At 38.7% G+C, this 24,740-nt stretch overlaps 1 protein-coding gene and 1 pseudogene across 1 annotated transcript in view; both read left to right on the top strand.

Moving 5' to 3' along the window:
- LOC140232216 (cytochrome P450 2F3-like) overlaps positions 1 to 22,803 on the top strand; it is a 46,157-nt gene extending 23,354 nt beyond the window's left edge. Inside the window, exons 6-7 of the mRNA XM_072312352.1 lie at positions 21,348 to 21,508; positions 22,619 to 22,803. Of these exons, the coding sequence (XP_072168453.1) occupies positions 21,348 to 21,508; positions 22,619 to 22,803 (346 nt within the window). The remainder of the gene's footprint in view (positions 1 to 21,347; positions 21,509 to 22,618) is intronic.
- On the top strand, positions 1,262 to 5,414 carry LOC140231674 (uncharacterized; annotated as a pseudogene).
- Positions 22,804 to 24,740: the final 1,937 nt, after the last annotated feature.

Here is a 24,740-nt window from a genome sequence, read left to right as displayed (position 1 = left end):
TGTAATGAATGATAGAACCATGGCTTGTTTCAACCATTTTTATTTCCTATTACAGTGTATATACATTCATATGTATATATATATATATATATATATATATATTTTTTTTTTTTTTTTTTGATGGCGGTTATCAAAAAAGTTTAACGGGAAAAAAAGAAAACCTTTTTCGGTCATCATTTTAGGGATACACGGTCCAATTTTGCAAGGTTATGCTCATCCACCACCTGGTCATTCTCAAGTATGGTGACAGTTTATAGTACCTCATTTTTTCACGTATTGATTGAAGCCAGACATTTCTACCCACATATTTCACTTCATAGTTTCAAAATGTTTTTGAACCCACAACTTTAAATTTTTAAAGAAAGTCACTAATCTCTTTTAATTTATAACTGGTAAATGGTTCTTTTAAACCTCCCACACTTTTTGGTATTGAACTCCGATTTTTTTTATTATTATTATTATTTTTAGTACAGCACATCCCTCACCGCTTTGGCAGATATTTATCCTACTGTGAACTGTCCGAAAAAAAAAAATCCCTTTGTTCTACGAATCACCTGTTGAAACTCCGAACCCATTGATAAGACGTCCGTATTATACATGTACAGTAGCAGTTTCCATGAATGTATAATCGTTCACATGTTGTGTGTCGACACGAGGCGTGGCTGCTTTTTCGCGCCACGACCGACTGATCTCCAATGGTAATTAAGCCACTGCAAATAGCACCTGCGTTTGACGCATGTTAAACGGGTTGCTATCAACACCCTGATTTCCATTCAGTATTTGTACTGTTTTTTTTTTTCCTCTGATACGTGTGTTAATGGGTGCATGGTTAAAAGTCCCACATTCAATAGCCAATACAGATGTTGCAAGAAATGAACCTTTACTGTTTACTCCCCTTTACTCCCCTCCCCACCCCCCCCCCCCCCCCCCCTGTATACGGGAAAGTCTCCCTGAACTTTAACTGAGCAATTGTCACGGTCCTTGAATTCTCTGTCTGTACGTGTTTTAAAGCACAACACCTTTATACTGAGTGGTCCGGCTATCCCCTGGTGATCTGTTGTAATTGCGTACTAGTAATTATTGTAAGTGTGACCAAGATGGGTCTAATTGTACCAAATTTTGTATTGTATATTGAAACCCCACACACATTTGCACTTTGTACACACACCTGCACAGTAGTATGCACTTGCAAAATGCACATTAGCACCTATGCAGTTGTTGTCTCTCAAATCTCCGGTAATTTACATTTCTGTATTACAGAATGGCGTCACATATGAATACCCCCGATATTCCTGATGACGTTATGCCTGTGCGCGACAGTAAATATTACACACCCCTTGAATTCAATGATATTGTATCGTATAGTTCAGATAATATTTCACTTCTTCATATAAACTCTAGGAGTTTGAATAAAAATTTTGAATATTTGGAAAATCTTTTGCACTCTTTAAACAATTTTGAATTTTCTGTTATTGGAATAAGTGAAACTTGGTTACATCAAAACTCCCCAGATATCTTTAATTTACCCAATCATAAATTAGTTAGGGCTGATCGTCAAGGAAAAAGGGGTGGCGGTGTTGCGTTTTATATTGCGCAAAATTTACAGTTCAAAATCCGTTCTGAAATCACGTTAAGATATGCAGAAACGTTATTTATTGAAATTGAGAACCCACTCTCTAAAAATGTTATTATAGGTTTAATCTATCGACCTCCTGATCTGAATTGTGAATTATTTTGTGATGAATTGGATTTATATCTCCATAAGATAGGTAATGAAAGAAAACATGTTTTTATTTTTGGTGATTTCAACATTTAACTTTTCGCCCACATCCGATAACAATAATTCCCTTAATTTTATGCATTTAATGTATTCATATGGGTTTATGTCAATTATCAATAAACCCACCAGGATAAATCCACACTCGTCAACTCAGATTGATAATATATTTTCGAATGTGTATAATAATACAATTATGGGGGGTATATTATGTTCTGAAGTTTCTGATCATTTACCAATATTTTCAATTTGTGAATGTAAAGTGGGTCGTAATAAATTACATGATAAAATATGGTATTATAAAGAGTCAAAACGTAATGTGGAATTATTGAAACAGAATTTATTTTTAGAGGAATGGACAGATATTTATAGTATTAACAATGTTAATTTGGCATATAAATGTTTTAATGATAAATTATTATATTATTATGAAAATAATATTCCTTTATGCAGAATAAAAATTAACCGAAATAAACCAAGAAATCCTTGGATTACAAAAGGTATTTTGAAATCCATAAAAACTCGTAATTTTTTGTATAAGTTACACATTCGTAACCCAACTGAATTTAATTTGAATATGTATAAAGTTTATCGAAATAAATTGACAAAATTGATTCGTTTATCCCGCAGATTATATTTTTCTGACAGAATGAAAAAGGTTTCTTCGAATATTAATGCAACATGGAAAATTATTAAAGAGGTCCTAGGTAAAAAGCCTGATTCTCCGCCAACGGATGATATCACATTAAACGGTATTAAAATAAATGATCCCAATATGTATGCTAATTCATTTAACTCATTTTTCGTTAATATCGGTCCGGAACTTGCTACTAAAATTAGCAATACTTCTGCTCATTTTACAGATTATCTTTTTGACCAAAATCAAGAGTCTATTTATCTTAATCCAACAAGTCCCAGTGAAATCATTAGTATCACTAAATCTTTAAATAGCTCTAAATCTTGTGGCTCTGATAAAATAAGTATGATGTTATTGAAAGAAATAGTTTATCCACTCGCAGAACCGTTAAGTTATATATTTAATCTTTCTTTATCACAAGGTATTTTCCCTGATCTGCTGAAAATAGCGAAAGTTAATCCTGTACATAAAAAAGATGATCCTCATGAAATTAGCAATTATCGTCCTATTTCTTTATTGCCTAGTATATCCAAAATCTTAGAAAAAATTGTTTATAATAGACTTCTTAAATTTATTAATAAGTATGATTTACTTATTCCCAATCAATATGGTTTCAGAAAAAATTATTCAACTGATTTAGCACTAATACAAATTTATGACAAAATTACGAGTGCTTTTGCAAACAAAGAACATGTTGCAGGTATATTTTGTGATTTGAGTAAAGCATTCGATACTCTTGATCATTCTATTTTACTCACGAAACTTAGTCATTATGGTATTCGAGGACAAGCACATTTATGGCTTAAAGATTATCTAACTAATAGAAGACAATATGTTATTTTTAATGGTTGTGAATCTGACCCCCTTTTAATTAAATGTGGTGTTCCTCAAGGCTCAATTCTAGGCCCATTATTATTCCTTCTTTATGTTAATGATATTATAAATACATCCTCTCTTCTCTCTTTTGTTCTATTTGCTGACGATACGAATATATTTTATTCTCATAAAGATCTTAAGATTTTAAATGACACTCTAAATATTGAAATTAGTAAAGTATCAAATTGGTTTCAGTCTAATAAACTTTCTTTGAATATAAAAAAGACTCATTTTATTCATTTCAAACTTCATTCTCATAATGAAGATACGTTGATACATATTAACATTGATGATATCCCATTAGAAAAGAAAATGAATTCAAAATTTCTAGGAGTATATATAGATGAAAGTTTGACTTGGAATGAGCATTTACATCATGTTACAACGTGTATTTCTAGAAATATAGGGATAATTTCCAAGCTGAAGTTCTTTCTTCCTCGTTCAACTTTATTTCTATTATATAATTCCTTAATTCTCCCATATATAAGTTATTGCAATGTTGTATGGGGTACTTGCGGCTCTACCAAAATAAATTCTATATTTAAATTACAAAAGAAAGTTATACGTATTTGTACAGAATCGCATTTTCTGGCTCATACTGATTCTTTATTTCATGAGCTTAAAACATTGAAGGTTTTTGATTTGAATATTATTCAAGTAGCAGTAATTATGTTCAAATATATACATCATCAACTTCCATCATCGTTTGATAACATGTTTAGGTTCAATACTTCTGTCCATTCGTATCCTACTCGTATATGTAGAAATTTCCACCTTTTGAATCCCAAATTATTAGTGACACATAAATCTATAAGATATTCGGGTCCGGATATTTGGAATAATCTCCCGGATAATATAAAGTCTTGTTCAAGTATTTATTCTTTGAAAGCTTCACTTAAACGATATTTGATACAATTATATTCTCCAAACCAATTGAGCTAACAAATATTTATAGTATAGATTGTCATCTTATTGTCAATCTCTATTTTCTTCCTTCAACTGCATCTTGCACTCTCACCTGCAACTGCACTGCACTCACCTGATCACCTTCCTCCAAGAGAGTTATGTCGTTGGATAGTCATTTTATGAGGCCTCCATCCATTTCAAGTTTAATCGCTTATGATGGTGGTCTCCTGCATTCAATTATCTCTGTTGTTTACTGAAAAATACTGTATATTTTATTTCATGTTTCTGTGTATCAACATTGCTCAATGCAATCACCTATGTGAATCTATTTATGTACTGTTATCGATTTATTTCACTGCACTTGTTATTCTTTGTCTTTGTACTTTTTGAAGTTTGCATTCAAATTGCATTTGATTGAATGCAGAAATAAAAGCAAACAAACAAACAAACAAACAATAAAAGCTGATTTTGTCTCATATATCAAAACAAGAGACATATCAGGGTATCAGAGTCTGTATGCGTCACGAAAAATATGCGTAAATGTTGAAGGCGTATAAGCAGTCGTGATAGGTTTCATGCTACCAGGATGGCAGCCGAGAACGACACGTGCAATATAACATTAAGACATTAAGCGCAGATATTTACCAGTTGTCGTCAAAGCAATTTATCTGATACAAATACATATTAGTTACGGAAGATTATACTTTACTTAAGGGGAACACAGGAAGGATACTGGTCTCAAACATCAAGATTCATTTTCACCAAAATATACTTAAAATACTTGGTAGCAAAATAGACAAAAGATAAGGCAGGTTTGGTGTATAACGATTTCATGAATCCTATAAGGGCAGCCGAGTACGTCATGTACAGCATGAGCCAAAACTATGAAATAACATCACAGCAATTATGTTCAGTTAACATGGATGACTTTTGTTTTCACAAAACCAAGATTGAATTTTACCAGGATATACTTAGTACGTGTTAGAAGCTCAATCCTGGAACAGATTCCATCTCGTGGCGCCTTTCTCTTTCCAGTGAAGTAACACATTTGGACCTACCACCGATATTTTTGTGGACACATGCTTCTCTTTCCGGAGATTGTACGCAGCTTTTGCGAGGACACTCCTTCTAGCTTTCAAGGCTGGGGGAAGGTCTGTACGGACGGTGATCCTTCGGGGGTCCTGGTCCGGGAGGGCACCGTTGGATGCCGGCGGTTGACGTTGGCGTTGACGGTCTTCGAAGGCGGTCAGGATTCTGTTACGATCACGCATGTATACAAACTTGGCAATGATAGCACGTGGGACTGTGTTAGGCTGCGTTCACATAGAAGTATACTATTCGGGTATTCGGGCTCGTTTTTCGAGGGCACGCGAATAGCTTGAATCGAACGATAGGATTTCCTCACACCGGCTCACATAGGAGGGCACTATTCGAAAGTACCGAATAGCTGCGAAAAGTATAGCAAAGTGGGAATCGAACTTGTTCGATTTTCTTGCAGCGTATACCGTCTCTCGTTTATGAAATAATGACAATTTTGGTCTGGATTTGCCCTTTAGCAAAAATAAGCATGTAGACTGACATTCTGATGCAGTTTAGAAATTGTTAATAAGATTTGCTAGGATGTAGGAGGAAGAAATCCTCACTGCATGGGATGGTGAGTTGACGGTACGGGTGATGGTGTATTCGGGGCCCGAATAGCGAATACCGAATAGCGAATAGCGAATAGCGAATACCGAATACTTCTATGTGAACGCAGCCTAACGGGATGGGCCAGTGGAGTCCTGGGGCCCGTTTCATAAAACTTGTTATCATTGACAACTGCCACATTTCTATGACAAATTTGCTCTCAGCCAATCAGATGCAAGGATTTCAGTAGCTTGTCACATCTATGACAACTTGTCACTGATGACAAGTTTATGAAACGGGCCCCTGGTGTGGAGTCACGATATCCCGACGAGGAAGACGATGAGCGTTGACCATGGCGATGTTGTCGATGTCGTTGACCCCCAGGTAAGTGAAGGTATCACGAAGAACGTCCTCAATGTGCTCGTTTTGGGCTTCTTCGACGCCGTAGAAGAGGAGATTTGTGCGTCGACCATAGATCTCCATCAGTGTGAGCTTTTCCTGCAGATTGTTGATTTCGTCCGCCATCTTTTTTTCCACTTCTGGTATTTTTCTCTGTTCAATCTCTATGATTTTATCTGAATTCATCGTCACCGAATCCTCGAGGTCAGAAATCTTCTTGTTAATGGAGGCAACTTCACTAGACAGGGAGTCGAGCTTCGCACAGACATTCGCCGAAGAGAGTTGAATACTGCGCTGGATGTCAACCAACGTGAGGTCGGCAGGCTCAGTGTCGCTTGAAGATTCGGGCCGTGCAGAGTGGGCTAGCTGGGCGGTGGCGCTTAGTTCCTTAGTGGTTTGTCGGGTTTTGCGGGAAGCCATAGTGTCGTAGATTCTAGTTGACAACGAAGAAAGTTGCAGTACCAGACAATATGGATTCACTTAGTAGTAGGCAGATTTCACTGGAACAATATTGGCAATTTGTTGAGAGCAGAAAACAAGTGTAGTTGCTGTCTAATGCGGAAAAGGAGGCGAGAGGCAGGGCGGAGACCGAGAACCCGAGAGAGAATCTACAGTTGCACGTCCGTCTCCATCGAATGTCGAATGTCGAATGACTTGTTTCATCAAAATAATATTTTGAAAAATTAAGGATTTGTATTGCTTTAATTTAGGACAGTTTATGTACAAACTGATAAATCATTCCCTTCATTTTTACCAACAATTTATTCAAAATAAAACTGTACATTCATACCCCACTAGACAATCTAATGAATTTCATTTACCACTGTCTAGGACGATTTTTTACCAAATCAATATTCTCTGTTCCCGGACCTAAATTCTGGAATTCCCTAGATAGCAGCATAAAAGAAGCTCTAAGATTTAACACTTTTACCCTCAAATTATAGATTTTTTTAATTCATTCTTTTATTACTGGGATTTGCATTATTGATAGCTGCTAATTTATTTCTTTGCTTTAACGCCTTTAACTTAAATTTATTTCATAACCGTTATAATACATTATTCATATATAGTCGACATCTCGGTAAGACTAAAGTCCTCTTTCTGTCCCTTTTCTGGCCTTTGACCTCCTTTTTATTCTTTCCACTCATAATACATATGTATGTACCAGCTGCTGCAGCAGATCTGCGTTTCTCCTTTAACCCATTACGCCAGAAATCGAGTTTAAAAATTCAATGTTACACCTTTCTAAACTGGGATACGATTAGTGGAATTTTTCTTCCTGTCTTGGTCATAATTGGTCTAAAGAATTTATTTCCATAAAAAAAGAATGACAATTTCATCTTTTTAAGTAGTAATGATTACCAATTTCTAAAACTTACGCAGTTCTGCCAGATTAATCGTCGCCAAATTTTTTGCGATCGTGATCTGGCAGAACTGCGTATCTCTGGTCACGTGCCCGGGTTGATCAGCCAGAACTGCGTAAATCTTTGGCCATACGGGGGGTTTTCAGGCAGAACTAACCTGTATCTCTTGTCGTCGTTTACCACGTGCTTATCAGCCAGAACTACGTATCTCAGTCTATTTTCTGCGGATTGTCTATCGGATTTTACCATCCATCCCCGTTATTACTCAGCGGATGCAGTGTCAAAACAATGAATATTTTAGATCGAGTACAGGTTTTTGAAATATTTGTTTACATTGTATAAGGTCATCATTATTGATTCACATTCAATTTAATTTCATCCATTCGTTCGTATGTGGAAAATAACTTGTTTCCCCAAATATTGTCAGTCTGTGTTCATGTTTCAGTATTATTTAGCGGCACGAGAAGTACCGCTACATCAAAAGCCTCCCTGCTGCTTGGGTTATTGTCGATTTCATGAACCATTGCATTTCAATTAAGAATAATATTAGACTAGGTGTATAGATGTTAAGCTATTATACTCATCAAGACTACAGGTACTACTTTGTAGACCGTCTAGACCGTAGTCTATTCAGGCCTAACGAAACACTAGACATCAAGAGACTAGTAGAGCGGTAGGCCTACGTAGGGATCTGCATACGATAGGCCTACTGATCTCATCATTCCTACTCCATGCCCAAAGTAAGAGTAGGCCAAAGCCCTATGCCAGGACCCTTTTGGCTGAAGTCCAAAACTCTATTTAAACTAAAGAATACTAGGAGCTAGGCTTGACTAAAAGTTTATTTCCAGCTTTACTAGAAATAGAAAATAGACCCTAGGTCTCGTTTGTGCCGACTCCTACAGTACTACAGTGCTAGTGTTGTAGTGTTCTACTCTCTACGCAGGCCTAAAAGTAAAACGTACTAGAACTCTCGAACTCTTTCTACTCGATCGTCTAGGGCTATGTAACATCCAGACGTCTATTTTGGGGCGTCATTGACAGACTAATATCAATGAAAATGAGTTTCTAGCCTAAACTCTAGATCTACATCCAGGTAGGGGCTAAATCTAGAGCTAGATTGTCTATTGGGGATCTAGTACTAATGTTATAGTAGGCCTACTAATAGATCTAAGAACAACGTAAATCCTAACATTCCTATCTAATGACTAACGTTAAGTCTATAAAATGTAGGAATATAGCTTATAGGACCTAGACTGTTCTAGTGTCTAGTAACTAATAGTAGTACTAACTACTAGTAGGCTTATAGATCACTATTCCAGACCTTAGTTTCAGATCTATTTCTAGGGCTAAATGGTTATAATTTAGCTTTTTAACATGTAGATTCTAGATTCTTCATATTACAGACTTAAAAAATGTATATGCCAAATAAAATCTAGAAATATAGAAAACTGAGTAAAGACAGAATAACCGAAGATTCGGCCTAAGTTAAAGGGGCATAGTCCCGGTAGTGTAGATGGCGCTGTTGATGCTACTGCCGATCACCGTTAGAGTAAAGCGCGTAGGTGTTGCTAAGTAACGTTGCCTTCGTTGTCTTCTCTGCGCATCACGCAGTCTGTAGTAATGCCAGGGTGCGTGCATATGTGCTTGTTATTATGACATCACAAAAGAAATTTGCTAAAGCTGTCATCCCCCTGAGCCGAATCATGAGCCGAACTGTGATCTGACCACTGACACAGTGGATCGGACTTCTTCGGACTTGGGAAAGTGGGCCAAAGCATAAGCGCCCAAGAGAAGTCGATAGCTTAGGTCTCTATAGGAAACTTGCGCTGTGCGCCCGCGTACGCATTTGACTAAAACACCGGGACCATGCACCTTTAAAAGGGCATTTTACCGTTTTTTTATTTTTTATATGTTGTTCTTTTAATTCTAAAAGACCCAGCGGTGCAAACAGAATCAAAATTTCATAACGATTAAGTCCGTAATTTAATGTTAAAAATGGAACTTTTTAGGTGAGTATTATGCTAATGAGCTGACGAGCCCGGATGTTATGATGTCACAGGTGCTCTCACTATTACTGATTACACGTGCTTGCATACGCGTGCGTTAATTCGTATCGAGTAGCAGACGACGCTTAGGCCTAATTTAGCTAGCAGGCGGCGCTTGTGTACTGTTCTATCCATGTAGATATCTCAAATTTCACTAAACCAAATCGCACGAAAATTACAGTATATACTTCATAGCATATTTCAAAGTATTCTCTTATATTTGAACGAAATCAGTAATCGAGAAGTATCAATATTGACGCCGACTTTCAAGTCGTCACTCAAAAAAAAAAAAAAAATCACTCTTCGCGAGAGATCTTGGCGAACGCAAGATGCACAATCTAGAACTGAAGTTAGCCAACTAGTACTGTGCGAACGGGGAATTTACGCGAGAACTAAACTCAAAAGTGTAATGATTTTTGCGACTTGTGTGATATAGGAACTACATTTTTCATTCAACTTACCACAAATAATTTGTAAATTTATTTATTGCCCCCGATTACTTGAAAGATTTGTCTCATGATATTAAATGGCTAACTTCAGTCTGTGCGTGCGCAGCAGATAGACACTCTAGGTAGGGCTAGGGCCTGGCCGCAATCACTCATGTTAGTCGTAGAGCAGATTATTTTTAGCGACGCCGACAGGAAAGTCGACATCTACACTTACGCTTCCCGACATGTGATTTGTTTCCAATTAATGTGAGCTGTTGGATATGAATCATAAAGTACTTCCTGTGAGTTTGGTGCCATTTGGCAAGGTGAATTTTGAGATATCTACATGGATACGGAAGTACGCTAGCACTATACCTATAACACCGGCGCTGGGATCGCGAAGCGGCGACACTGTGTTAGAATCTACGTGGTCAGGCCACTCTTCCGAGATATGGGTCCTAGTAGGCCTACTGAAACAAACTGTTAGATCTAACATTAGCCCTTGGTGTAAAGAACACTACTATGAGATTTACTCGACTACAAAACATCGGAAATCCATAAAGCAGATACCTTACCTGAAAAATTCAGCACAGGAACAACAGTGCCTGCAGGACAAGGGTCCAGATCTACATCTGGGGCCTGGACTAGTTCGTCTGGACTTTCTTCAAGTTCTGGCAGCAGGGTATGTAACGTTACGCTGTGCCTTAGCGCTGTGCACATAGGGCCTACAGCTGCAATGTCGACGGTGAGTGAGTGTAGGGCCTACTCATCAAAACTTGGACTGCCACGTAGAACCTACTCCTTGACCTTGACTGCTCAGTAGTCCTAGTCCTAGTTCTAGTATTTCAGAGTCTATGTGTACTGGGTACCGCTTTCATCTCACTAAGCGTAAATCGTGCGTGCCGTTGAAGAGAGTCTACATTTGGATTTAGATTCACTCAGCCCTCATCTACGTTAGATAGTTTGAACTGCACTGGCGAACCATCGCTCGATCATGATCATCAATGCGTAACGTTACTTACACACGGTCTTCTATGGGCAGCACGTTTGGATAACGATGCCAATTTCATTTTGCATATCTGGAATTTCCCCACAAGTTTTATCTAAATAAAAAGCTGTTGAAGAGCTTGCTTTTAAAGATTAATAGATATTGTTTAACATATTTATTATAGCTCCATATTGCAATTATACTAAATAACAGCTTTTGGAGTGCTTCGTGTGAGATTTCATCAGTAAATTGGCATTATGTAGTTCGTCTTGCTAATGTCGGAGTTGTGCACAAAGAGCACCTGTGACGTAGGCCAAATTGCGTGGATCGTTCCATGGCTTGCTCGTTTTCATTTTTTTCGAAAAATCATTACAGGCTTATCCTGGGTTTTACAATCTTCTCTTTCCAGTAGTAGGCATCAAAAAATAATGTAGATTAGAATTATCAGACAATTAGAAAATGTCAGTACAGTTTTCTTTTAAGTAACGGTAGTACTGCACAACTCTCGGGAGTACCGGTACGGTACCGGTATTAAAAAATAAACTTGTAGAATTGTTACTGTTAGTATTGGCCAATTTCTGACGTCTTTAGGATTGGATCGAAAATGCCATCGTTATGGACGGTATCCTAGATATTTATTAAACTTCTCGAGATCAATCCCATAGATCCAAGCCAACTAACTGCTTATTACAATGAAAAACAAAATAAGAAGCTAGACCTATATTACAGATGAGATATTGTTGTTCGCGTGACCTACCGCACAGTTCATTGATTTCACGTACACTAACAATGGACAAGTGCTGCAGTACTGAGTAGACCCTGGGCCTAAAGTTGACTGGAGCGTGATGTCAGACAAGATGCAAACTATAACGTTTGTTAGATCTAGAAATGATCTAGGCTTAAAAAACCCTAGATTGCAGCAAAACGTAATAGTTAGGCATACCGCATATTGACCTGTTTTGAAGCCTACCAGTCTATGAAGGGAAAGAAAGTAGCAATTTCCCCCAAGAGTTGAGGGTCATTGCTTTTGGATCCATTGCTTCAGCGCGACTGTTGTCGTCGCGTCGTACGATCGTACATTCTGATCCGTAGCCGGCCGTACGTACGTGTCTTTACGTCTAGCCAGTGCCGTATATAAAGAGAGTCAGGTCAACTCTGTTTTCTGCTTACGTGTTTTGAAGCCTGTGATTGGTCAAAAGCTGGGCCCGTGATCTACAGGCGCCATGTCGTTACCAAAGTCAATAGCCGGGTTCACACGTACATCAATTAGGCCAAAAAAAAAAAATGGTTTGTTTGCCCTTCGCGACCGACCGAAAATCACGGAAATTTCGGGTCGCGTTTTTTTTTTTTTTTTTTTTTTTTTTTTGCTCTTTCAAGTTTATTTTTTTCCACAAATTTCACCTTCTACAAATTTGTGAATGGTTTTAAACCCAAAATTATCCATTTTAAGCTACAGAAAGAATAAAAAAAAGTCTAAAAATTTTTTTTTTTTTTTTCATCTCATCGACCCGTCGTAATTGTGTTCGGGCCGCGCGGGTCCACAGGCTACGTTTTACAGCATGCATTGCATGCTACAATGTAGCAACCTTTTTGGCTCACATGCGTGCACGCGCACGAAATCCAATCAATGCATGTATATCATGCACTTAGTACAGGTCTGCACAATGGCGACCAGTAGTCGCGCTAGCTTGCGCATTGGCGCTGCTCACGCACTGCCATGCCATGCATGTACAGTGTAACTGCTTTTCGTTTGCTTGCGATCGGCGGTCATGCCAGACAAGAAGCATTGATAGAATTTTATTAGAAGCGCACGCATTTCTGGGTCATTTTACTCACGATCCGATCCCGGCTTCGCAGCAGCGTGGCAGTTGACATGTTAGAATTAATTTACTTGTGTCGATTTTTAGAAAAGTAAAAACATATTCGATATTCAGCGATAGAGTAAATGGATCTGATTGCGTTCAGTTTCATTTTACACAGTCATTTCACAAATGAATATTTTCATTCGTTCAGAATGATCTCAACGCATGCACAAAATGTGAAGAGATAATACTAGGGAGAAAAAAAAATCATGAAATCATCGCAGTCCCGCTTACATATTTGAGGTAGACATCGTCCCAAAAAGGATCATGAATTCGGCCGGCCGCGTCGTACACCTTTCAAAAGCTCATGTACGAAATGCGAAGAGATTATAGAGGAGAAAAAAATAAATAAAGGACACATTTGGTACGTGCATCATAAAAGATTACAGCCGAATAAAAATTCATGAAATCAACGCAATCCCGTTGAAATTTGAGGAAACAATAGGCGCAAAAAGGATCTTGAATTCAGTCCTGCATGCCGTGTTGGTTATCAAAACGCATGCACAAATGCGGCGAGATTATCGGGAGAAAAATAAAAAACACATTTTCACCCTTCTGGTGCGTGCATTACAAAAGATTACATCCGAAGTAATCAATGAAATCGCCACAAACCCGCTGATATTTGAGGTAGAAATAAGCGCAAAAAGGAACGTGAATTCGGCCGTGTCGTATACCTTTTAAGAACGCATGTACGAAATGGGAAGAGATTAGCGGGAGAAAAATAAAGGACACATTTTCATCCCCTTTTGGCGCTTGCATCATATAGATTACAGCCGAGTAGTAATTCATGAAAATTTCGCAATCCCGTTGAAATTTGAGTAAACAATAATAGGCGCAAAAAGAATTTTGAATTCGGCCCAGCATGCAGTGTATAGTTTTGAAAACGCATGCACAAATGCGAAGAGACTATCGGGAGAAAAATAAAGAACGCATTTTCAACCCTTCTGGTGCATGTATCACAAAAGATTACAGCCGAAATAATTAACGAAATATCGCAATCCCGCTGATATTTGATGTAGAAATAGGCGCTAAAAGGATCGTAAATTCGGCCGTGACGTATACGCATGTACGAAATGCGAAGAGATTATAGGGAGAAAAATACAGGACACATTTTCAACCCCTTTTGGCCCGTGCATCATAAAGATTACAGCCGAATAATAATTCATAAAATCATCGCAATCCCGTTGAAGTTTGAGGAAACAATAGGCGCAAAAAGAATCATGATTTTTGGCCGTGTCGTATATCTTTTAAGAACGCATTTACGGAATGCGAAGAGATTATGGGGAGAAAAATAAAGAACGCATTTTCAACCATTCTAGCTGGTGCATGCATCACAAAAGATTACATCCGAAGTGATTTACTAGTATGAAATCGTCACAATCCCGCTGACATCTGAGGTAGAAATAGGCGCAAAAAAGTATCATGAATTCGGCCGTGTGGTACATCTTTTAAGAACGCACTTACGAAATTCGAAGAGTTTATCGGGAAAAATTAAAGGACGCATTTTCAACCCCTTTTGGCGCGTGCTTCGTAAAATATTACAGCCGAAGTAATTTTTGAAATCGTCACAATCCCGCTAATATTTGAGGTGGAAATGGGCGCAAAAAGGATTGCGAATTCGGCCCTGCATGTCGTGTACCTTTCAAGAACGCATGCACAAATGCGAAGAGATTATCGGGAGAAAAATAAAGAACCCCTTGTATCGCGTGCATCAGAAAATATCACAACTAAAATAATTCATTAAATCATCGCAAATCCAACTGACCACCAAGAGCAGGTTACGCAGCAAGTTCGTGCGCCGATGTTTAGAAAAAGTCGCAAACGCATTTGATACAATCTGATTTTGTTCATTATCATTTTACTCTAATTCACAAACAAACATTCTAATTTTTTCCTGTCTTTATTTTTAAATTTCTTGTGCAATAAATAATGCAAGTTAAAAAAAAAATATTAATCTGTAAAATGTACATGGGGGGGGGTACATCCATAAAAAACAAGAAAATAAGTTTGCAAGTCATTTAATGTTTTTTAAAATGTTGTCGTTGTTGACCGGTAAATTTTCTGTTCGGACCTGAAAAAATGGTAAAACGGGGCATTTACCGGTCCGACAGAGACAGGTCGGACCGGCAGAAAAAATGGGTTAGTGTGCAGCCCTTCACAAGATGGCTACTTTTGCAGCATCCGTTAACAGCTGTCATGGCACGAAAACTGTTTGGAGTTCAGTTGCCAGCATCTCACTGGAAGGTACTTTTTTTGGAGCTGTTTGCAAAATTTAACAAAAATGAACGTTATAAGTGTTTGTCAGTGAGTGTTTCTGCCTCGCGTACCGGGCCCTATAGCAAGACGTAAATTTGAATGAATCTCTTGGAGTTTTGAGTGCATTGACATGGAAAAAAGGGTACCCTGATATTAAGAAAAAAAAAAAAAACCGACCTACCGACCCTCTTGGGTTTTGGCAATTAAGGGCAAACAAGCAATTTTTTTTTTTTGGCCTTAGCGGGATACAAATCTCGAGATTTGCATCGCGATCGTCATCCCGAGTTTTTTGCACGTGTGGACAGAAAAAACCCGAAAATTAGCGGGATAAGCATCGCGATGCTAATCCCAAGAAATCTTGCGCTGGTTCGTCAATTAGCCGGATAATTGGCCCCGCGCTGGTACGTGTGAACGGTCGGGATTAGAATCTCGAGTTTTTACATCCCATCATGCAATGCGCACATCACAACAGCGAGGCCTCTGCGAGGAGGTCCTTCACCTCTTTGGAGAACAATAACAACAGCGCGCGAACCACACCAATGACGCGTAAAAGACAATGGACAAAGGTATGTGCGCGCAGGCAGTAGCCGGGTTCACACGTACAAATTAGCGGGATGACGATCGCGATGCTCATCCCGAGTTTTTTTGTGAGCGTCCACACGTACCAAATTAGCGGGATAGCGATCGCGATCGGTATCCCGCTAATTTGGCGAGCGTCCACACGTACCGAATTATTCCGCTAATTGCCGATAGAGATAACAGCAAAGCCTGCAAACTGGGTCACACAGTGCCCTTCTCTATCACTGCCTGCGCGCACTTACCTTTGTCCATTGTCTTTTACGCGTCTATAGCCGGGTTCACACGTACAAAATAGCGGGATGACGATCGCGATGCACATCCCAAGTTTTTTTTTGCGAGCGTCCACACGTACCAAATTAGCGGGATAGCGATCGCGATCGGTATCCCGCTAATTTGGCGAGCGTCCACACGTACCAAATTATCCTGCTAATTGCCGATAGAGATAACAGCAAAGCCAGCAAACTGGGTCACGCAGCGCCCTTCTCTATCACTGCCTGCGTGCACTTACCTTTGTCCATTGTCTTCTACGCGTCAGTGGTGTGGTTTGAGCGATGTTGTTGTTGTGCTCCAAAGAGGTGAAAGACCTCTTCGCAGAGGCCTCGCTGTTGTGATGTGTGCGCATTGCATGATGGGATGTAAAAACTCGAGATTCTAATCCCGACCGTTCACACGTACCAGCGCGGCGCCAATTATCCCGCTAATTGGCGAACCAGCGCAAGATTTCTTGGGATTAGCATCGCGATGCTTATCCCGCTAATTTTCGGGTTTTTTCTGTCCACACGTGCAAAAAACTCGGGATGACGATCGCGATGCAAATCTCGAGATTTGTATCCCGCTAATTGGTGTACGTGTGAACCCGGCTATTGGTGTGGTTCGCGCGCTGTTGTTATTGTTCTCCAAAGAGGTGAAGGATCTCCTCGCAGAGGCCTCGCTGTTGTGATGTGTGCATTGCATGATGGGATGTAAAAACTCGAGATTCTAATCCCGACCGTTCACACGTACCAGCGCGGCGCCGATTATCCCGCTAATTGAGGAACCAGCGCAAGATTTCTGGGGATTAGCATCGCGATGCTTATCCCGCTAATTTTCGGGTTTTTTCTGTCCACACGTGCAAAAAACTCGGGATGACGATCGCGATGCAAATCTCGAGATTTGTATCCCGCTAATTGATGTACGTGTGAACCCGGCTACTGATAGAGAAGGGCGCTGCGTGACCCAGTTTGCAGGCTTTGCTGTTATCTCTATCGGCAATTAGCGGGATAATTCGGTACGTGTGGACGCTCGCCAAATTAGCGGGATACCGATCGCGATCGCTATCCCGCTAATTTGGTACGTGTGGACGCTCGCAAAAAAACTCGGGATGAGCATCGCGATCGTCATCCCGCTAATTTGTACGTGTGAACCCGGCTAATCACGCAGGCGCGAGCAGAGCTCACACGTACACGCAGTACCCATTGTTCATTACGCGCAGCTACGCGCTAATATTGCTTGCCTTTGGGACATCCCCAATATCAGTCAACTGATGCAGTGGGGTTATGAATCGTTATTGTCATTGCCGTTGCGTCTACCAGTACTTCACTGAAGTAGAAGGTATATACGAAAGATATTTTGATATCTTACTGCGATAAACTAAAGATAAACTGAAGATTCAGCCGAACGGCGAAATTAGCTCCATGAGAAATACACACCGCCGCATGCTCATTATCCTGAGATTGGGTCAGTGGAGAGAGATAAGGGAAAGATTATGCGAGGGAAGGTGAGAAAGTGAGAGGGAGAGAGAAGGAGATAAGAGAGAGAGATTGATATTTTCCTCTGGAACATACTTTGTACTATGTGTGGATGTAATAATGTGTGTATATGCGAATGTGTGTATATGCGCTTGTGTGTGTGGCATGCGTTGGGAGTCTGCCCCTCTCATGTGTGTGAGCTGTTACGGTTGTGGAGAAAATTATATGTATAGGCAGGGTATAGGTCTATAAAATCTACATAAATTAAAGACATCTTACATTGTTTATAGGCCGTATGACTACTATATGACATTTTTATGACGCTCATTTGGATGGTGTAGACCTATACTGGATGCTTTCAGACTATCCAAGTTTTGATTCACATTTGTATGTCACCGCCATAACATACGAAGTGTCGCCTGGAGGCATAATGTTTTTAGTCGTCCGTCCTTCCTTTCCCAACTCTGTCCTTCATTCCGTAATCAATTTTGTGGACATCAAGTCCGTTTCCGGTATCCTAATGAAACTTGACATGTATGCATGTTTGAGTGGACGAAGTTTTGTTTTTAGCTTATAAACTTTTGGGTAAACACGCTCAAAGTGAAAGGTAAAAAAAAATAATGGTTAAATTCTTAAAATATTACTATTTCCCCCATATGCCATTTCTGAAGGTGAGTACATGTATTTCCAGACACGAAACTTACAGCCCGACCATGATTCTCTTTTCATTTTTTTTTTTTCCGGGGGGGGGGGGGGGGGGGGCAAAGGTCAAGGATCAATGTCAAGTAAAGTGTTAAAAATAATGAACTCTCTATTGTTGAAATACTATTGCACAGTTCCACCATACCTTGGAGATTACCAAATGCATGAACTCTAAGTCAAACACAGTATTTGCATGCCACCATTACTACACAATGACGCGTAGGGAAAGATTTTGGCAATGATGGTCAAATGTCAAGTGAAAACACTAAAGCGACGGGATTTTCCTCATAAAAACTATTCTTAAAATAGCCGCTCAACGTATTGCCATGAAAATAGATTGGTCAAAGTAAAGATTCTCAAATTCCTTAATACTTGCTCTCTCAAACAACAAAAGTCATCCATTTACACCTATTTCAAGGAAAGTAAACACTCGACGCATTAAATTTGTGACAAACATGCCATTTTTTTTTCCTGCCAATTATGTGAAGCTGTCATGTAACATTATCAAGACGTACTCTACACCCTGTCCTGTTGAGAGAACAATGTGATATGGCGGAGGTATACCGGTCGCCATTAGGACATTTTTGTTTGCTTTTTGTTTTTGTTGTTTAACCTTTTTCATATCTATTCAATGGTCATGATCATAGTTCATATTTGGAACGGATATCCCTCATTATGTAATCCAGGTACTTGTGCTTTAGTTCAATTCAAGGTATTTTATTTAAATTATTTTTCAACAATTTGAGATCGTTTTACATACCTTTATACTGACTTGCCGATAACGTTTTCACGTTGAAGTGTTTTCCTTTTGAATTACTAGTAGGCCTTCACATTAGTTTCATTCATACATATATTTGACAAAATTCCCCATGGGACTAAATAGGATGTAATTGATGCTTATTTACGTGCAAAACAGTAATAACTGTTGAATTCGTCTACCTTCTGTGCACACCTAGAATTGTAAAGTTATATATCATTTTGTTATATAATATTCTTGTTCCCTGGACAACTTGCTAAATACAATATAGCATACAGTCTAGTTACAGTTTACGAGACGGCTTTCTGTGATTTTTTTTTTTTTTTTTTTTTACAGCAATGATTTACATATATTCAGGAATTATGTCCTTTAGACAGGTTCCCTATCATTTATATACCTGCGTCCTGTATTGTGTCTATTTGAATATGTAAAAATGATTGATTGTTCTCTCTCTCTCTCTCTCTCTCTGAGAAAAAAAAAAGAAAAGTCAAGCAACACTCTAGTGCCTTGCGCCTTTGGGAATCCTGCGCGTACACGCAAACCCCACAAGCGCACATGCTAAAACCTTAAGTGCATTGTACGCTGGGTAACAACATGGCGTTCAATTTATGAGTTGGTCAGACTCTCTTTATATACGGCACTGCGTCTAGCTAGCTAGGCACTGCTAGCTTGCGCTGCATGGTTAAAGTGAAAACAAAGTTCTGGTAAGGGCCTGAGAACCCGTCTGGCACCATTTCATATTTGCTTGCAATATATCGAAAGAGTTCGTCACTTACTACCAAGGCCGCGCACGCGCATGTTAAGATATACCATGTCCGTGCAGAATGCAGGGACACCCAGGTCCAGCATTGTCGTAATAAGTCGACTTACGCAGTTCTGCCTGATTAACATCGGAAAATTCATTTCGTATCTCGCCTTACGCAGTTCTGACAGATTAATCGCCCTCTCTCCTCAGGAATTTTGCCAAAATTACTTTCTAAACATAACTTTCTGTACCAAATCACAACATACTTTTTGACCCACTTGAAAGAGCATGAGAAAAAAAAAACACACAAAACACTCAAAACCTAAAAATCGACCAAAATCGACTAAAGGAGTTCTGCCAGATTACGGCCGAGCAGCTTTGCTTCTGTTTGTGTGTGCGTACTTGTTTTATGTTCTACGTTCTATGTTTATATCCATTCGTTTCGTTTGGTTACTACTACAATTTACTACTCACGGGGGGGGGGGGGGGTGGGGGAGACTGTATTCTACAAACTTGGCTTTTAGCAGTCCCCTCCGTTTCCGACTTTTTCTTTGTTATGATTCAGATAAATTTTGTCCATGCATTTCTTCATCTAAAGTAAGTTTATTGTCTCATTGTATACAAATGACGTGCATTTAAATATCATTTGGACATGTGAAAGTAACATTGTACTTTATTTTGTTCATATGCCTACTTAGCAAAAATTCCTACTTAGCGAATATTTCCTCTCAGTAAGACCTTCGTGATGAATTTATCTTCCTATCATAAGAAAGAGTTAGCTGCGTGTATAGGCAAGAATTAGAACTGATAACTACGGGTTATTTTGGAATCCACTAACTTACCATGTAAACGGATGTCAAACATGGACTTAGCACTTTACCTTAAAAATACCAGTTTGGACAAGTCAAAGTATTCATTCTCACTGACAGTAAGAACTTACTTATCTATTAGTAGATAATCGTTTCAGTAGTCGAGCCTTATATGAATTATCTGGCGTAGAAGCAATTATGAATCGCTGGGAAAAACACGCGGCAATATTTATCTTTAAACTATTACACCAGTTATTGCCATTATTTATCTGTAAAAAAGTAGTTATCAGAATAGATAAATATAATTTACGTAATTCACGTAATATTATCATACTTCCAAAACCCAGAACAAATTTCATGAAATTGGGATGCATTTATTCCAGTGTTAAAATATTCAATAGTCTCCCCGAAAATGTAAGAATACTCGGTAATTTGAAGGCTTTTGAAAGAATGTTAGAGTATGTGTTATAGTGTGGATTTCATAACTATGTTTGAGCTAACTTGCCTGAATTTACGTGAACTTGTTTGTGTCACCCTCTTTTGTAGCGTTTGTGTTAAGTGGTTACCTTTATATTCCTCTTCTCTTTTTTTTTTGTTCTTGGTATCTAGTTTCTGCTATATTGTAATGTATTTCATTATGTTATGCTTGTTGTTTTTTATGTGTTTTTGTGTAATTGTTAGTTTACTTTGAGTGATTTGTTAACTGTTGTGTTGTTTTTGTTGTTGCTGTAACACTGTGCTCACGGCCTCTCTGAAAAACAGCCTCATCTGGCTGATCGAGGGCATTTTATCCCGTGATTAAATAAAATAAAACAAAAAACAAACAAACAAACTTAGGAGGAATCTAAATTCATACATCTACAGATACGACATCCCGAAGGGAACGGAGATTATCACCAATTTGATAGGGATGAATTTGGACCCGCGCTTTTGGGATGAACCGGAAGTGTTTAAACCAGAACGTCATCTCAGCGAGGATGGGAAAACTGTCGTGGAGCATCCCTCACTGCAGCCGTTTGGAGCTGGTAATAATGATGAGAATGATGATGCAGATTAAGGATAACAAAACTCGTGCACTTGTCTTCCGCCTCCCCGTTATGTATAATCCTTATAAAGTTAATTTGATTTTTGAATTGCCTTTCCTGTTATTGACATTGTTATTGGCGTTGTTTAAAGTGTATTATAATCACTGTTCATAACAATAGGTAACGATAGGGAGGTATCATAAAGTATACGTATGATGATGATATATATATATATATATATAGAGAGAGAGAGAGAGAGAGAGAGGGAGAGAGAGAGAGAGAGAGCTCAGTCGGTAGAGAGCCGGTCTAGTAATCCGGAGGTCTTTGGTTCAAATCCCGATGGAAACCCATTTTCTCTGCTCAAAGATTTCACTATTTATCATTTATTTCTGCTCAGTTTTACCTTTGTTTGTTTCATGTTGTATTACAAAAAAAAAAAAAAAAAAAAAAAAAAGCTGCATCGTTTCGGTGATCCCTCGCATCTATCCCAAAGTTGATTTGCATCCTTTGGATTTATATCAGGTTAATGTGTCTGTGTGGCACAAATACACACACTATAGCTTCTGACCACACGAGCAAAGAGAATCAAAGGTTATGGGGACGAACTCGGAACTAGGGCTTTCTAAAGCTCAGTCGGTAGAGCACCGGTCTAGTAATCCGGAGGTCTCGGGTTCGAATCCCGATGGAAACCCATTTTCTTTGCTCAAAGTTTTCACTATTTATCATTTATTTCTGGTCAGTTTCCCATTTCTTTGTTTAAAAAAGAATATATATATATATATATATATATATATATATATATATGTATATATTATATATATAGATATATGTTATGTTATACATATGAAAAAAAAAATGAATATACAGAAGAAAACGCAGACAATGCATGTTAATAATGCCATGTTCTGATGGAAACGTAGGTTATTTGTCATAACCTGAGAAAGAGAATAATGGAAATAAGGCCTACATTTAAATCTATTCCAAATAAAGGAGTTACTTACTAACCTGGCATACACGGCTATTTCTTCTTTCCTCTTTGTCTGCTTACGTATACGTTTTCTTCGTCTCATACTTCTTCTCGAACCCTCCTTCCTCCGTCTGCATGTGAAGGTCGACGGATCTGTGTAGGAAAAGACTTGGCTAAGATGGAGGCTTTTCTGTTTCTGACGAACATTCTGCAGCGATTCTCCTTCCGTTTGCCGGACGGGGTAGAACCCGACTACGGACTTGGGAATCAAATTTTCACCATCGTTCCTGTCCCCTACGAAATCATCCTAACGGAACGCGGCACTTAACAATGGCACCCAAATACAGATAAAGATACAAGAGTGAATGCTGAAATATTAGTAAGACACACCAGCTTGTTTGAGGAAAATCGGTCGATCCGTTTAAAATATGTACAGTTTTGATATTTTGCCACTGCCGTCGCTGCTTAGAAAGTTACAGCGATTGAGAAGTCGTATTCTAAACGCCATCATTATAACATGTCCAAAGAAAGTATGAAGAAAAATTCCACAGAATATGTTAATTATCAATTTTGTTCCGAGGGTTATATTATTCCACCCTGCGTTCTATGCCTTATAAAAGACGTTAGCCAAGTTCACTTTCATTAAGCTATGAAAATTAAACCAATGAAATTCTATCTATATATATATACTGGACAGCAAAAGAAAGTACCCACTTCTGTCAAAGGCTGCACACAAAAATTCACCACCTAGAAATAGACAATTTTTGTACACAGGTATGCTACAATATCCATTAGTAATCACATACCCAATAGCAAGTGATTATCTTTATTACAAAGAAAAAAATGGCATGCACAGCATCTTGGTCACTGAATCAAAAGTCACAAAATGTAACAGAATGAGCCTCACAAGCCTTACAAGACGTGGCATAATTTTCTAATGGAAGCTTGCTTAGACCAGAGTAAAGTAATGTCCAGTCTAAAGAGCTAACTGTTTTTATTCTGAGAATTAGCATAATCAGGAAGGGTAGCATCCCTAAATACAGAATACACTCATTAACATCATTTTGACAAAACAGATGTTCATTTGACATATTGGTTGTTTAAAAATGTTATCCATTCAGTGGCCATTTTTGCATGGTGGAAAGTGCTGTTGTGTGGGACTTTTGATTCATTGACCAAGATGCTGTGCATGTCATTTTTTTTTCTTTGTAATAAAGATAACCACTTGCATTGGGTATGTGATTACAAATGGATATTGCAGCATACCTGTGTACCAAAATTGTTTATTTCTAGGTGGTGAATTTTTATATGCGGCCTTTGACAGAAATGGGTACTTTCTTTTGCTGTCCAGTATACAATTATTTTTTTAAAGCAGAAATTTATAGAGAATCTAGAAATATGACAAGTTTGATATCTACGGAAAGCTAAGAAGCTATAAGTTAACAAAACTGGATATCTTTTAGACGATGTAACTTTACCCCTAAACTGTTTTTGAGATTGAAAAAAAAAAACACCGAATCTCCATGACCACGTAGCTCCGTTCGCTACAAGAAACATCGGATTTGAGCGACGTCACCAAATGTGTATGAGCTGATTTACCGTACGGCTATATGAGACCCGCTCTGGCAAAACCCGAAACTTCTCGGCAAATGTGATTTCGCGCTACAGCCCGAAAAAGGTCAAAAAATGACCTCAGGGACCAAATTGACATTTCGGTATCACGTTGTAGGGGAAATTTTCTACTTTCTGATTGATATCAACATCTTTTCGAAATACAACCTACAAAATGTGGAATTTTGAAGAGAAAAGTGGGATGTCAATCTCAAAAGTTGGCCAAAATCTTACGTCTAAAGACCAAATCGCCTTCGCTTACGGCGAAAATGACTGTTCTTTTGGCGATCGTGTCTTAGGCTGCGTTTATCAACTTTCCCCTGTTTAAACGGCTTTCCAAAGCCCTTTCCAAAGCCCTTTCCAAAGCCCTTTCGAAAGCCCTTTCGAAAGCCCTTCCCAAGCCCTGTACTACTAATGTGCCGCTTGTTTTCGTCGGCTGCGTTTATCAACTTTCTCCTGTTTAAACGGCTTTCCAAAGCCCTTTCAAAAGCCCTTTAGAAACGGCTTTCAAAACAGTTGCGTTTATCAACTCATTGCGAACAATTTTTATTCGCACATCCCCGTGCCTGTACTATTAATGTGCCGCATGTTTTCTAAGAAGGGACGGCGAAAAGCAATTACCATAAGGCATCATAAAGACATATCTTCCTCTGA

This window comes from Diadema setosum, chromosome 8 (genome assembly GCF_964275005.1).
Source record: "Diadema setosum chromosome 8, eeDiaSeto1, whole genome shotgun sequence".
Lineage (NCBI taxonomy): Eukaryota > Metazoa > Echinodermata > Echinoidea > Diadematoida > Diadematidae > Diadema > Diadema setosum.
The sequence above is the reverse complement of the archived record's forward strand: the minus strand, read 5'-3'. Positions and strand labels throughout refer to the sequence as shown.